Raw genomic sequence first — 14,562 nt, 5'->3', positions numbered from 1 at the left:
GTTGTATCCCTGGAACCAAAGAGCACCTAATTGGTAAATAAATTGAGCAGTACTTCCAATGCTAGGTTTCATCTGATAGCACCCTGGCATAACTTAGCTCTTTTCACAAGGCCCCTTTGCCAGCCGCAGAAGTAGTTTTCAAGAAAGACAAAGTCAAGCGACCGACCTTTCATTCAAGTTGTTTGGTTGAAATTGCCCATTCAAGTAGATGCACCTACTCAACAAACCGCTTCAGGATCTGAGCGAAGTTTGAACAGATCCCCCAGCAACTAATTTCATCGAGAGCATTGCTTGCCACGTTGATCTGCACGGCGGGGATTAGACCATTATCTGGTAGAAGAAGATCCGTCGGACGTAGGAAATTAGCATACCTGAGACGTAGCTTGACCTACGCGCTCACTCTCACCAAGTTTTGCATACATCCAGCACATGAGCCCGCCCGTGAACAAGGCGACCGCAATCTCAAAGCCGCACTGGGGTTCATTTTCTGCCTCGATGATTCGGTGCGCAAGGCCAAGCATCTCGTAGACGTAATGCATCGTCCTCGCAGAGTCCGCACTCCGACACCATCTGCGAAGCGAATCCTCGGCGAGTTGAATGTCCTCGTTCAGTCCCGATCGGCCCGCAAAGAGGTGCAGGTCTGAAACGTTGATATCCAGATGGATGTGCGCGAGAAAGTGGAGGAGAAGTGCCGGGTCTGGCGCTTGAGCTTCGATATTATGGTTAGTGTGGTACGAGCTCATCCACGCATCTAGCGCATCACGTAGCCACATCTGCCGCTCGAGTAGGCCCTCGCCAGGCCCAGTACCTTCCGAGCCACGGATAAAGGCCGAGTGCGATACGAGGTTCAGCGACTGTCTCCACTCGAAGATGTGCGTGAACAGAGCGTACATAAGCAGCGTCTTGCTGAAGGAGTCAATAGGCGCGTATGGTGGTTTGCGCTTAACCGCGGGGTATAGGAGACATGTATCGAGTGGCACCATGAAGTACGTTGATGGGGGTATTTCAGCGGGCCCGAGAAGAACCTTCCATGCAGCGGCGGACTTTGCCTCCCAGAAGGTCTCGTGGCAGGGGAGGACGAGGTTTACGGTCTCGGCTTTGGAGATGTAAGGTTGGTTGTGGAAGAGAGCAGGAAATTGAAGGTCGAAGAGCTGACCGGTACCAGTCCAGTGTCAATGCAAATGCCCGAAGACGAAACGGGGACATCAGGGATTAAATGCTTACGTATATGGAAAGTCCTAGTCTCTTTCGCTGCTCCAATTTAACCCAGGACTGCCATGACTGGTGCAGTTTGGAGCGCATCAAGCGCACGGGTTCTCCATCGGCGCCAGGGGATGGCAGTGGCTTCAGACGGCAATCCAGAAGCCTGCAGCGGCGGCACGCGGTGACAAGAATTCCACGCGCGCCCTCTGCGAACTCGAACGCGAATTTATGTCCCGACCAGGTGGCTGCAACACAGAGAAAGAGAAGTGAAAGAATGTTATCAGTCTCTCGGAGCTGCGTTTCGCTGTCAGCAGATAAGCGAACCGGTCAAGGAAGCCGAACTTACAAATGCGGTGTTGAGCGCCTGCATCCTGGAGAACATCGTCACTATGGGACGGATATAAATTGCTACGAACTGCCCACGGTTGCTTCTCGAGTGGCTCGATCCCAGAAGCATCATGGCCAACAGTAGAAACGGCGGCGCGGTTGCTGTTGCGAACGTAGGTTGGTGAATAGCTGGAAAACGGGGATAAACGTGCTCAAAAAACAGTCTGAGAAAGTGCTCTAGTATTTCAGAAGTTGGAAACTGGGCCTCGTCCGGTGGAAGCAGACCATGTAGTACCGATGACTCGTCCTGAAGGGCTGTCAGTATACGTGCTCTGACCTCAGCATCGACCGCATAATGCGGTGCTGGCCCATCGCCGAGGGTGCGCATAGGCGACAAGACCTCGTGCGCATCAACCCAACCGGTCGAATCTGGAACGAGGAGTACCGGTGCTTGCTGCGGGCGAAGAGATTCTGGGTTGCCATCGCCGTCGACATCAGGCCAGTTGTCATTGTTCTCAACGGAAGTACTGCTACCGCTCTCACCGGCTGCCGTAGGCACTGGTAGTGCATTAACGTGCGAAGGATACTCATGGACCGGCAAGGAGGTAGTAGTCATACAGTCCGGTGGTGCCATATCCAGAATCCAAGCCAGATCAGCGTCGAATGACCCCTCGCCATATACACCGTAGCACCCGTCAGGAAGCGGAGGGTAAGATTGATGGCTTAGTGGAGAGTCATGGGCTCCAGATGGAGCAGCGGTGTAGCATTCGGGATCGTTTCGACTTGCAGTGCCCTCTGTCCAGGGAGGTTGCATGTCGGTATAAGTAACCGGGATCTCATTCTCTGGATTTCGATGGGTGGCTATAGAATGTTCCGTGGGAGATTCCCGCGACGTTGTATCGGTGACTGTAGCAGGTCGCTGGTCCTCGATTGCACGGTGGAGTTTCAGATGGCGTTTCAGGACATCACTGATCAAGGACAACTTTGAGCTTAGCTGCTAGCCGGGGAAAACGTCGAGATTACCTCCGATTGAAGCGTTTGGCGCATACCCCACAGGAGAACCTCGCACTGGGTTTGTCTGGAGCAGAGTAGACGTTAGTACGGAATAGCAAGAAGCTAGAGGAGCGTACGGTTCTCGGCGTGTCGGGTGAGGTTCTCGACTCGCGAAAAGGACTTGCCACATGATTGGCAATCGAAGGTGCCCGACGTGCGATGGCGCTTCGCAGACTGCATTATGGGCCGGGGTGGATGGCAGTGGAGGAAGTGGATGGGAGAAGTGGAAGGTGAGAGAGGTGAGAGTGGCGGGGATCCATTCTGCCCGCTACGAGGGTACCGCCTTCCCTCTCCAGCCCAGGGTGGTCTCCAGAATTTCAATCGTGATCGCTCCACTCCGCTGCAATTACTCCGCAAGTCATCATCATCTTCACAAGAGACTGGAATTCCATCAACTATTACCCTATAACAGGCTCAATTCTATCTCCCCGACCAAGTCACTTCTTTCTCCACAGTCCAAGCCTCGCTAAGTGGTCCTGCCACTAGCCGGTATGTCCCCGCCTCCACCTTCCACTGTTTAATAGCTTCATCCCAGTAACTAAACGCATCCTTCTTCTGCAGCTCTATACTGACTCTTCTCGCCTCCCCGGGAAGTAGCCAGACCTTAGCATACCCCTTCAGTTCGCGCGCAGGCCGCCAGACGTTCGCCTTCGGTGGGACTACAAACGCCTGCACCACTTCGTGGCCGGGGTATATGCCCGTATTCTTGACCCCAATTGAGACAGTTATGCTAGCATGCGCCACCTCGCTAATAACAAGCTCGGAATACTCAAACGTGGTGTATGACAGCCCGAATCCGAACTGCCACTGAGCGGTGCGCTCGACACCCGGATGCCGATAGCCGACCTGAACCCCTTCAGCGTATTGAATCTTATATCCATCGTCGGTCAGTCTTGCCGGGAAGTGGTCGAAACTCGGTACATGTTCCTGGTCGAATTGCTTCGGCCAAGTCGTCGCAAGCCGACCGCTGGGATTTGTCTTTCCGGTCAGGATGTCGGTAACTGCCTGCCCGCCTTCTTGACCAGGAAAGTGCGCATTCAAAACTGCATCAACGTCATCGACAAACGGTGAAACATTGATTGGGTTGCCGCAATTCAGAACCAGGACTGTCCGGTGCGAAACAGCGGCCACTGCCTTGATGAGCTTGACTTGTGCGTCGGGAAGGCTGTTGGACACCAGATCAAACCCCTCGGACTCGTATTCGTGGTTTCGGCCGGCGAAGATGATGCTCACGTCGGCAGAGGAGGCTGCCTGCACGGCTTCCGCGATGCTGGCGCGCTCGTTGACATACTCCTCGTAGCAGAGGACTGCACCGTGGGGTGTGGGCTCGTAGTCGTTCTCCTTGGGAATTCGAGCATTTGTCACGAGGCGGACGTGGTAGGATTTCCCGGCAACCATCGGCACGGAAATCCTGTGCTCCAGCCGCGCCGGCTCGAAGAGAAAGTCTTCCATCGAGACCTCGGCTTGCTCGGATAGCGACCCAACCAGCTCGTTGTCCACAAACAGCAAGAAAGCACCCGTCACTCGTGCCGCCAAGGTGTGCACTCCCGTGCTGGCGGGCGTAATAGTTGTCGAGATCTCGTACCGGAAACCCGTCTCCTCCAGTCCGGGCTTCAAGTCGCGGACCATTGCTACGACGGGGACCGCCTGTCTCTCCGTATATGCAGGCTCATCGCATCCGCTGTTGTAGTATGCAATATCGAACCCAGGCTCGCCGGTTTGAGACATCGTCTGGGCGAGGGGCACAGTGGGAACTATCCGGTTCGTGTTGACACCCCGAACATACTGGATCAGCGATGGCACAGGGTGAGCTTCCCGGAGACAATCAAGCGGCCGTTGAATGTACTGAGGCGGCGCACTCGCACTGCCTCCGCCGCTGATAACGGGTTCTGTGGCGGGTACTCCGACCACGGCTATTTTTGGCGCACGTCGCATATCCAGGGGCAGGACGTAATGATCGCTCTTTAGGAGGACAATTCCCTCGGAGGCAATCCTCAGGGCGAGAGCATTGGTCTCTGGCCGGATCTCAGAGCGTTCAGGCGCACCAGATACGCTGCTCCTAGCCGCCTCAACGAGAGCAAGAACACGTGCAGCACTTTCGTCCACGGCCTTTTCTTCAACAAGTCCATCTCGCACTGCATCTATCAGCCTCTGACCGCGAAACACCGTCGGCCCAGGCATTTCTAGATCCAGACCGGCATTCATGGACGCAGCGGTTGACTTTGTCGCGAACCAGTCGGAGACCAGGCAACCATTGTATTTCCATTCGTCGCGCAGCATATCTTTGAGAAAGGGGCTCTCCGTCGTATGCACACCATTTAGTTTGTTATAGCTGCGCATGTCAGGTATATCCGCCGCAGAAAACGGGCAACACTCACCTAATCATCAAAGCCGCCGGCTCACAGCCTCTTAGCAGTTCCTGGAACGCCGCAAGATAGATTTCGCGCACCGTCCGTCCGTTATAGTCCTCCGCGACATCATAGCTCCTCCTCTTAAACTCACTTTCATTGCACGCAAAGTGTTTTGGGCACGCGGCCAATCCCTGTGACTGTATGCCACGCACAATCGCTGCCGCCAGCTGTCCCGAGAGTAGCGGATCCTCACTGAAGCACTCGAAGTTCCGGCCGCCACGCGGATCCCGGTGGATATTAATCGTTGGACCGAGAATCACCTGCGCGGACTTGAGCTTTGCTTGCTGGGCAAGGCACGCGCCTAGCTCTTCCATCAGCGCGTTGTTCCATGTCGAGCCGTATAGTGTTGAGCTGGGAAAGACAGCGGTGGGGGTTCCGTGGTGGAGGTCCGAGCCTTTGACGCCGTTGATTGAGTCGACAATCTGGGTGGTCAACATTGGCATATGGATTTTGGTAGCGGTGCGTCGGATGCAGTGGCTTACCTTGAGAGGCGGAATATCCAGTCGAGGGATGCCAGTGGAGCGCACAAAGTCTGAGCCTGAAAGTAGAGCGACCTTTTCCTCCAGTGTCAGCGCTTGCAAGAGCTCTGGGTATGGTAGCCGTCCATGGTCCGAGTCGACATGTTGCGAAGCCTCAGAGTCAGAGATCTCATTGGCGCAGACTTCAGATTCCAGCTTGCCGTTATGCGCGACCGCAACCACGTGCGCGTCATTTGCGGACGATATCTCAGCAAGCGACATTGTAGAGGGAGAAATAAATGGTCAAGACAACGAACCACAAGCTTGCAGCTGCCTCGAAAATAAAGAGACGTGACCGTCCACTTCATCCAACTTGTCATCATCCTCGGCAAAGGGTGACCGTCCACTTGGAGGCGTCCCTCGGATAATCCGGGGTAAAGTGGACGACGACCACGCCATCTGCAACCCCCGGTTCTCCCCGCAAAGATCTGGCATATAATTGACGGTTGACCAGGGCTCGTCTGGGGTAATCCACCACACCTAGTTACTCTGTCTGAACTGATCACTCACAATGAGCCCTACCGACGAAGACCACAAACATGTGGAGAAGCATGTCGAAGATATTCTTCGGCCAGACGCCCAGGACCCAGTGCCACTGACGACGGTACTCTGGGAGTCTCGCAAGATCCTTTTCTACTCGCTGTGCTGCTGCATCGGCTCCATGCTCTGGGGGTTTGATGTGGGCGTCAACACCATTACCATGGCTCTCCCCGCGTTCAAGATGGTCTACGGGTACGAGTACGAAGGCGAACTCTTGATTGATGCAAAGTGGAATGCTCTGTGGACAGCCATGACCTCTCTCGGTATGATTATTGGCGGCGTCATCTGCGGCACGCTCACCGACCGCTGGGGGAGGAAGGCGGGAATGCTTGCGGGATCCGTCCTGTCCGCGGTCGGCGTGGCTGTCCAGTATATCTCGGAGAGCGCTGGGGTTCTGCTCGCGGGGAAGATCGTATTCCACCCGCCACTCCATCTAGTTTCTCACTGACATATCTAGATCAACGGCTTTGCCATGGGCTTTTTCCTCTCAACCGGCCCGATCTACGTGTCCGAAGTGGCTCCGATTCGAATCCGGTCTGCGCTCATCGCAACAACCAGCTTCTTCATCTCTGCCGGTCAAATGGCCGCCATTGGAATCGGCAACACGCGCTTCTCTATCATGACCCCGGCCGCTTACAAAGTGGTATTCGCGGCCCAGTGGGCTTTCCCAGGAGCAATCATCCTCTTCTTGATCATTCTTCCCGAAAGCCCGCGCTATCTCGTGCGCAAGAACAAGCTTGACGCAGCCGCCAAGAGCCTAAAAGCCCTGCACACCTCGCAATACGATATCCCCATCGCAGTTTCTAATCTCCACCAGGAGGTCCTCGCCGAAGCCACATCCATTGCAACGACGCAGAGCTACCTGGACTGCTTCCGCGGCCCGAACTGGCGCCGCACCCGCATCGCCTGCAGCATGTTCCTGATCCAACAATTCAGCGGCATCGCACTGTACGCGCAAGCCCTATACTTCCTGGGAATTAGCGGGTTCAACGTGCAGCTGTCCTTCCAGCTCGCGCTAGGAGGATTCGGCGCTGGTCTGCTCGGCAACGTCATATCCTGGGTTGCAATGGGGTACATCGGGCGACGGCCGATGCTGTTCACCGGAACACTGATCAACTTTACGATCTTATTGACCGTCGGCGTCGCAGGCATATTCGACACGCACAAGTCCGCTATGCTGTACATTGCCATCATGATCAATTTCGTGCAGCTGGTCTACGCGCCAACCATTGGCGCCGTCTCGTGGAGCATCAGCGGCGAAATCAGCTCGGTCGCGTTGCGCGCCAAGACGCAAGCACTGTGCACGCTTACCAACGCGCTCTCGAACTGGCTGTTTAACTTCATTACCCCGTACCTGATTAACAATGACCAGGCGGATCTGGGCGCCAAGGCGGCGTTTGTGTGGGCGGCATTGACGGCAACCGCGGCCGTTTGGGTGTGGTTTGAAGTTCCCGAGACAAAGGATCTGTCGTTTGCATTGCTGGATCGAGCTTTTAGGGACGGGCTTCCGACGAGGAGGTTTCCCAGAGCCACGGAAGCGAGGGATGATGCTGAGGGGGAGATGGGTTGTAATTGAGTGTCAAATGCGTAGACCTGGGGCGATGACTCGCCCAGGGTACCCTGAAGATGCAGCTTCATTGCATATGGTCCAGTTGACCCTCGCTCGTTTTGTCGCTTCTAAACGCAACTCAACGTCCTACACTTCAATTAGGAACTCTCTATTGCGAGCCCAGTCTTTTTTAGTCAAGTATGGGTTGCGAATACTCCGTCCACTTGGAACCCGTCCACCTGCACTCCACTCCCCACACTCTGTCTTGTCTCCACCGCAATCGACTTGGAGTACTTAACCCACACGGCAACTCATCATAAGGTCATCATTCCTCCAGCTCGCAAGCACAAGCACACCCACTTCGTCTTCCCAATACCACCACCATGCCCCCCCTCACCTTCCAAAACCCCATAATCCCCGGCTTCAACCCGGACCCCTCCATCGTGCGCGTCGACGCCGACTACTTCCTCGTCACTTCGACCTTCGAGTACTTCCCGGGCATCCCCATCTACCACAGCACAGACCTGCTCAACTGGACGCTGATCGGCCATGTCCTGACGCGGCGCTCGCAGCTGGATATGCGCACGACCGAGCCGAGCGGGGGCGTTTGGGCGCCGACGATCCGGTACCAGCGCGGGGCCGGGGACCAGGGGAAGGAAAAGGGGAAGGGGAGGTTCTATGTTAGTGTGGGGTGCACGCAGCGGTTTCGGCCGAAGGAGTGGGTGGGTTTTTCTTTTCTCCGCAGTCATGGGTAGATGGGCCAGGCTAATGGATTGTGATTGTGTCTGTTGATATGCAGGATATCGTGATCCCGCGCGGGTTCTACGTTAGCACGGAGGATATCTGGGCAAGGGATTCGTGGTCTGAGCCTGTGTACTTCGATGTGCCGGGGATAGACCAGGATGTACGTCTGCTGCCACTGATACGCCCCCAGCAGAAACCAGAAAACAATGCTAAAACGTATGGATGGTACTGCAGCTCTTCTTCGACGCAAACGGCAAGACATACCTCAGCGCCGTCAACCAAATCAGCGACCCGAGGATCTCCAAGCACGCCCTCGGCCTCGCAACATTCACCGTTCAGATCGATCTCGCGAGTGGGCGGTGTCTGGCGCCGCCACGCTGGAACTGCATTTCGCGGCATGGGCTTGGTATTGCTGAGGGGCCGCATATCTTCCAGAAGGACGGGTACTATTATCTCTCGACTGCGGAGGGGGGTACTGACGAGGGCCATCAGCAGTGGATTCGGCGGAGTACGGTAGGGCCATTTGGGCCGTGGGAAGATGCGCCGGAGGGCGTGAACCCGATTCTGTGGAATGGCGATGATCGGGAGGTACGGTGTACGGGGCATTGCGATTTTGTGGAGGCGGGGGAGCAGTGGTTTGCGGTGTTCCTGGGCGTGAGGGTTGTCCAGGACGGGAATGGGGAGGCCAAGGCCGAGCTCTCGCATCTAGGCCGCGAGACGTTCCTTGCGCCGGTGGAGTGGAGGGACGGGTGGCCTGTCGTTAATGGGGGAGAACGCATCTCGCTCGAGATGCAGATGCAGATGCAGACATCGACCACCTCCACTGAGAAGGCAACAGCGGTGCAGCATCGCCCTACCTCCTGGCGCGACGACTTCTCCTCCCCCACCCTCCAACTTGGCTGGTACGCCCTGCGCACGCCGCTGAAGCGCGAGTACTCGCTCACCCAGACGCCCGGGTGTCTAAGCCTGTACGGCAACGCATACCGCATCCACGACCCCGAGTGGCCGAGCATGCTGCTGCAGAAGCAAACAGAGTTCTCGGTGGACTGGCGCGTGGGGCTGCAGTTTTCCCCGGAGAACGCACTCGAGGAGGCAGGAACGGCAATCTGGTGGTCGCAGTTTGCGTATGCGTCGATTGGGCTGCGGAGGGCTGCGGAGGGTGGGTATGAGGTGCGGTTCCGCGGGTATACGGGGGAAGGGGATACGTTCGAGGTACGTCTTGCTTCCACCTGCATCTAGCTGCTTGCCCTCCAGCTGCAGGGCAGAGCAGGTGCCATTCATACTGTAAGTCATGCTAACTCGCGCAGGAAACGGTGCACGCGGTCAAATCCACTGCGCTCGAACTGCTGATCCGCGCCCGCCCAGCCACCTACGAGCTCCTTTTCTCCATCCCGGGCGAGAGACCCACCAAGCTCGGCGGCATCGCGAGCTCAGCGCTGACGGTGCGGCATCCTGGCCGCGAGTCGCCGAATACAGGGGCGCATTTTGCGATCTATGCGCAGGGGGCGTATGGCATGCCCTGTTTGCAGCCGGCGGTGTTTTCGTTTGCCGAGTGGAGGTGTGTGTAATGTGGATGGAGTACTAGATGCATGGGAATGAATTGTCTTTCAGGAGAAATGCAGCCTGGCAAGCGCAACCTGATGCATCACAGAAGGTAACTAACAATCCCGTTGACTTGATGTCCAGATAAGGCCTGACTCGGTCCCCCAGTAGCGACGGAGGTTCTACCTCCACGAGAGAAACTCTTTGCGTATCAAGGCCTTTTAAGCCAGTGGCCTAGAGTCATTTAGTATAATAATGTTAATATCAAAGGCTTGCGCAGACAAATCGAGTTGCATTCTAATATATATATTTCGGCAGATAAGGGCAATAGGTCACAAGAGGCCCGATATTCGTGATGCACTCGACACACATCCAACGCCAGATGCCACACTTGGAGTAGAGCATATTCTTCCCACTGCATAAGATAGCTGTTGAATAAGACAGCTGTTTAATCAGTTGCTCTTTGATGGCGTGGAGTGACGATGTCTTGGCGTTGGAGATTTTTTCCAGTGGAGCAAATCTCCGGCTCAATTCCAGAGAGCGGGGCATTCTACCTCGTCCATTACATCTAGACGCCAGCACCAGCATATAAGCATGCAGGATAAGACCCCCATTGAGACACACGTCACCGCGACCGCGGATGCATCGCCCATCCGCCCGAAGACGAGGTGGGAGCGCATCGAGGCTGTGATCTGGGATGGTGGATACCGGTCGAGAGAGGAGAAGGAGCTGGTGCGCACGCTGGACATCTTCATCATGTACGACCTCTTGCTTGAATACACTATGATGGTTGCTAACTGTTACAGGAGCTGGGCCACATATGGGTACTTCATTCGTTTGTTGGACTCTGGCAACATCAGTACACTCCTCCAACACCTTGCCTGATGACACCAAACTAATCGCCCTATAGCAAATGCCTACGTCTCAGGCATGAAAGAGGACCTCAATTTCCACGGGAACCAATACAACCTGCTCACGACATTCTTCACCTGCGGCTACTTGATCGGGCAGATCCCGTCGCAGTTTCTCCTAACAAGAAGTATGTCACCGTGCCCATCCACCACAAAAAAAGTACTAACAAAGCCAGTCCGACCGTCCTACTACATCCCGACCGTCGAGCTCCTCTGGTCGATCATAACCTTCTGCTTCGCATCAGTGCAGAACGTCAAGACCGTCTTCGCACTCCGCTTCCTCGTCGGCATGCTCGAGAGCCCCTTTGCCGTCGGCGTCCTCACAATAATGGGCAGCTGGTACACACCAAAGGGTGCCCGTTCCTCTCCACATCCAGTCCACGATACCGGCTGACCATCGCAGAGCTCTCCAAACGCATCGCCATCTTCTACTCCGCCAGCTACGCCGCCTCCATGTTCAGCGGGTACCTGCAAGCCGGCATCTACAGGGGCATGGACGGCCACCTGGGCCTGCCGGGCTGGCGCTGGCTGTTCATCTTCTGCGGCGTGATTTCCGTCCCCGCCGCGCTGTACGGCTTCTTCGCTGTCCCAGATAACCCGTATAACTGCCGCGCGCGCTGGCTGTCCAAGGAGAAACTGCAGCATGCGACACAGCGGATGGAGGAGATTGATCGGCGCAAGCCGACGGGGTTGAGCTGGAAGAAGATGCGCAGGATCGCCACGCACTGGCCGCTTTATATCATGGTGCTGGCGTTGATGTACGTCCGTTTGTTAACAAATCGGGAGTCGTTGCTAATCAAGAATGCCATCCCAGATTCCACTGCATCGCGACACAGCCGCTGAATTACTTCGCCGTCTGGCTCAAGTCGCTTGACCGGTTCTCCGTCTACCAGGTTAACCTCTTCCCCACGGCGGCGCAGGCGTGCGGGCTCGTGACGACGCTGGCGTATAGCTGGATCTCGGATGCGCTGGGTGGGAAGAGGTGGCAGCTGCTGTGTGTTCCTGCGGTACGTTTCGCTACACTTAACACTTAGGTACCGTAAGCATGTTGATTCCCGCTGACCGTTCCAGATAATCAACCTCGTCGGAATGGTCATCCTCGCCGTTGGGCCGAACTACGGAGCTACGTTCCTGGGATACATGCTCAATGCTGCTTCGTGGGGATACTGGCCTGTTCTATACGTGCGTCTTTCTATTCCCCTCTCTTCGAGCTTTCTCTGATGAAGTGCCAGGCATGGGCGAGCGAAATCTGCCACAAAGACGCTGAGGAGCGCGCGATTGTTATTGGGGTGGCGCAGACGTTCGGGCAGGCGTTTGTTGCTTGGGTTCCTCGTACGTGCTCCCATCTCTGCTTCCAACGTATTGCAGTTTAGACCTCATCTAGGAGGTTGGTGATGGGTGCTGACTATAATCGATACAGTGTTGATCCTCGACACCGGGAAGTACGCGCCGAAGTTCACGATGGGGTACAGCGTTATGTCTGGGATCAGTGTGCTTCAGTTTGGCATAATCTTTGTGATTAGATGGTTTGCGAGGAGGGAGGAGAGGCTCGATGCCCTGACCTCGGGGAACGAGGAGCAAGGGGATGCAGGGATGGCGCCAGGATTGGGTCCAGAAGGCGCAGCTGCAGAGATTGCTGCTAGGTGATAAGGAAGGACGGTTGAGCAGTTCATGCTCTGCTGCATGATGTCGGGTAGGGGTCTGCAGGAATATGGTCTGCCTTAACGTATAGGATTGAAGGATAATTATGATTCTTGCCGAAGCATTCAGCCCATAATCGATATAGGTAGGGGAACAAGCTTGGAATGAAGCACAAATGAGCATACTCCATGGCAGAACATCCTGCATGATCTTAGACCCTAAAGCAGCCGATCAGTCATTGCAGGTTTTGGTTTGTGGAGCTGGGCAGAGGAGAGTTAGAGATGATGTCGATAGGATTTTCATAATGGGGAGTAGATGGGAGAGGCCAGCCTTGCAAACGAACTTACCCAGGTATATGCTTACTCGGTAAAATCATTCCAAGCTTGCGGACTTTACTTCCTCCCTAGATCCTGAGCGAGGAGCAATTCCCGAGAGTATAAACCGGTCGCACCACCAGGCCCCCCCGTCCGGAGTGCCTGGGAACAGCTGAGCATGGAACAAGGTCCCGGAATGCCTGAACCCCGACACACTGCGTCATCAGCGCATCTCACAGTCTGTCTGTTTCATAATAAACCAGTCTCGCAGCATGGGGCACAGGCATAGCAGACAGCGGCCTGGGCCTGGAGTGAACAGCACAGACACCTCCTGCAACGCTCAATATGCCTGCGTGATCTGCGGCGCCGTGATACATCACTGCAGCACCGAGCAGCAACACGAGATGCTGGCGTCAAGAGACCACTGGCGCAAGGAGAAACTCGGCATCTTCCGCAGATCTATCTCTGTGCCGGCGAGCGAGGTCGAGGGGACATATCTTGCTAGTCCCCTCGCGTGGTCGTATTTGTTTCGGGTCCGTGAGTGGCACTACCATACCCATAATCTTTCATACTTGCATCAATTCAAACTAACGGGCTGAGCAGTGCTGCAGAATCCAGAAACAGAGGAGTTCACCATATCCGGTATAGCGACCATCAGAGACGAGCTCATCGTCCCGAAAGATCCAGCAACGGCACGCATCGCGTCCACCGGAGTCAAGCCAGGCCAAGGAGCGACTCTGTTCCGGCCGGTCGATGTGACTGGCGGCGCTGGGGGCCATCCGGCCCCTGAGTCTGTGCTCGTGGCACCATCTTCATCGCAGTCTTCGTCTGGCTCGACCCGGCAGATTTTACGGGAGAAAGTGTGCAGCGACAAGCGCGCTCGCGCTGCTAGACGGCGTTCTTGTCCCCGCGGCCACCTGGTCCACGCTGACTGCTGGCTGCTGGTTGACCGGGTAATCGGGCATGATCTAGTCACGGCCAATGTGCGGCTCTTTGTGGAAACCGTCCGGGACTACTGGAGGAGTCACGGAGGGCCCGGAGAGACATGGGCTTATGAACCGGCGCACCACCGCAAAGATGTCCGGGACTGGGGGAAACGCCACAAGTGCGACGGCTGGAGGACGCCCAAGTTCGGGCCAGACGCGGAGTTCACGCCCAGACCAGGCAGAGAGCGCTGCATGGATAACCGCTACCATCAGCCGCGGAGTCCGGTCCGCATCCCGGAGATCCAGGCGCTGGTTGACAGTGTTGTGAAGGAGAACGAGGACACGAAGCGTCGGTCAATACATCGTAGTCGGGATGTACGGGTATCCGACTCCGCTGCGAAAATCGATATCCCCGTGGATATCGCGATGATGATCCTCGACTACATGTACCATACCTACGATTCCGTCGTCGACATGATCCGAGACACCCGCAATCTCCTCGAAGCCTTCTCCTGGACGCTCCCTGATGCATACTGGATTTCGCGGTGTGCGCCGTGGCCGCTTTTCGAGATTGTTGATATACCGCCGGGAGGCGAGATCGACTGGGTTGCGCTTTGCCTTGGGTTGGAGGAGCTGCTGGTTGAGGAGACTTGGTACTGTAGGAGTGGATTAAAGCTGCGAGCTACTGTGCTCAGGTCGTTGGAGGCCATCAGAGTTGATTTCGTGCGGAGGCTGGAAGGGAAGGCTAGAGCTGCTGTTGTCAATTCATAGAAATAGACACTGCAATGTGTAGTTTTCACAATGCCCAACCTATCCCCGGTCATGCCATCTAGCATACCATCCGAGCGTGAGCTGATATGTAAGTTGTTGGAGATAGAGCCCA

General features: G+C 55.8%; 6 protein-coding genes across 6 annotated transcripts; 4 read left to right on the top strand and 2 right to left on the bottom strand.

Annotated features, from left to right (window-relative positions):
• Positions 1-214: 214 nt before the first annotated feature.
• DSM5745_03729 (fungal specific transcription factor domain-containing protein) lies at positions 215-2,763 on the bottom strand (the record flags this gene model as incomplete). The annotated part of the gene is made up of 7 exons (XM_026745745.1): positions 215-304; positions 372-1,151; positions 1,225-1,497; positions 1,550-1,837; positions 1,868-2,512; positions 2,580-2,608; positions 2,661-2,763. 7 exons carry the CDS (start codon positions 2,761-2,763, stop codon positions 215-217), a joined length of 2,208 nt encoding a protein of 735 aa, XP_026606611.1.
• Positions 2,764-3,003: 240 nt separating this feature from the next.
• DSM5745_03728 (glycoside hydrolase family 3 protein) lies at positions 3,004-5,734 on the bottom strand (the record flags this gene model as incomplete). The annotated part of the gene is made up of 3 exons (XM_026745744.1): positions 3,004-4,915; positions 4,962-5,416; positions 5,477-5,734. The coding sequence occupies 3 exons, from the start codon at positions 5,732-5,734 to the stop codon at positions 3,004-3,006; spliced, it is 2,625 nt and encodes an 874-aa protein (XP_026606610.1).
• A 289-nt stretch (positions 5,735-6,023) lies between these two features.
• On the top strand, positions 6,024-7,628 carry DSM5745_03727 (uncharacterized protein; the record flags this gene model as incomplete). The annotated part of the gene is made up of 2 exons (XM_026745743.1): positions 6,024-6,464; positions 6,510-7,628. The coding sequence occupies 2 exons, from the start codon at positions 6,024-6,026 to the stop codon at positions 7,626-7,628; spliced, it is 1,560 nt and encodes a 519-aa protein (XP_026606609.1).
• A 356-nt stretch (positions 7,629-7,984) lies between these two features.
• DSM5745_03726 (glycoside hydrolase family 43 protein) lies at positions 7,985-9,913 on the top strand (the record flags this gene model as incomplete). Its single annotated transcript, XM_026745742.1, has 4 exons — positions 7,985-8,323; positions 8,401-8,505; positions 8,580-9,557; positions 9,653-9,913. The coding sequence occupies 4 exons, from the start codon at positions 7,985-7,987 to the stop codon at positions 9,911-9,913; spliced, it is 1,683 nt and encodes a 560-aa protein (XP_026606608.1).
• A 568-nt stretch (positions 9,914-10,481) lies between these two features.
• Positions 10,482-12,445, top strand: DSM5745_03725 (putative Major facilitator superfamily transporter; the record flags this gene model as incomplete). Its single annotated transcript, XM_026745741.1, has 9 exons — positions 10,482-10,645; positions 10,694-10,746; positions 10,798-10,926; positions 10,975-11,151; positions 11,202-11,556; positions 11,613-11,805; positions 11,870-11,980; positions 12,031-12,130; positions 12,219-12,445. 9 exons carry the CDS (start codon positions 10,482-10,484, stop codon positions 12,443-12,445), a joined length of 1,509 nt encoding a protein of 502 aa, XP_026606607.1.
• Positions 12,446-13,025: 580 nt separating this feature from the next.
• DSM5745_03724 (uncharacterized protein) lies at positions 13,026-14,450 on the top strand (the record flags this gene model as incomplete). The annotated part of the gene is made up of 2 exons (XM_026745740.1): positions 13,026-13,290; positions 13,357-14,450. The coding sequence occupies 2 exons, from the start codon at positions 13,026-13,028 to the stop codon at positions 14,448-14,450; spliced, it is 1,359 nt and encodes a 452-aa protein (XP_026606606.1).
• Positions 14,451-14,562: the final 112 nt, after the last annotated feature.

The sequence above is a fragment of the Aspergillus mulundensis genome, assembly GCF_003369625.1.
Source record: "Aspergillus mulundensis strain DSM 5745 chromosome Unknown scaffold_2, whole genome shotgun sequence".
Taxonomy (NCBI): Eukaryota; Fungi; Ascomycota; class Eurotiomycetes; order Eurotiales; family Aspergillaceae; genus Aspergillus; species Aspergillus mulundensis.
Note: the sequence above shows the minus strand (reverse complement) of the source record. Positions and strands in the feature narration are given on the sequence as shown.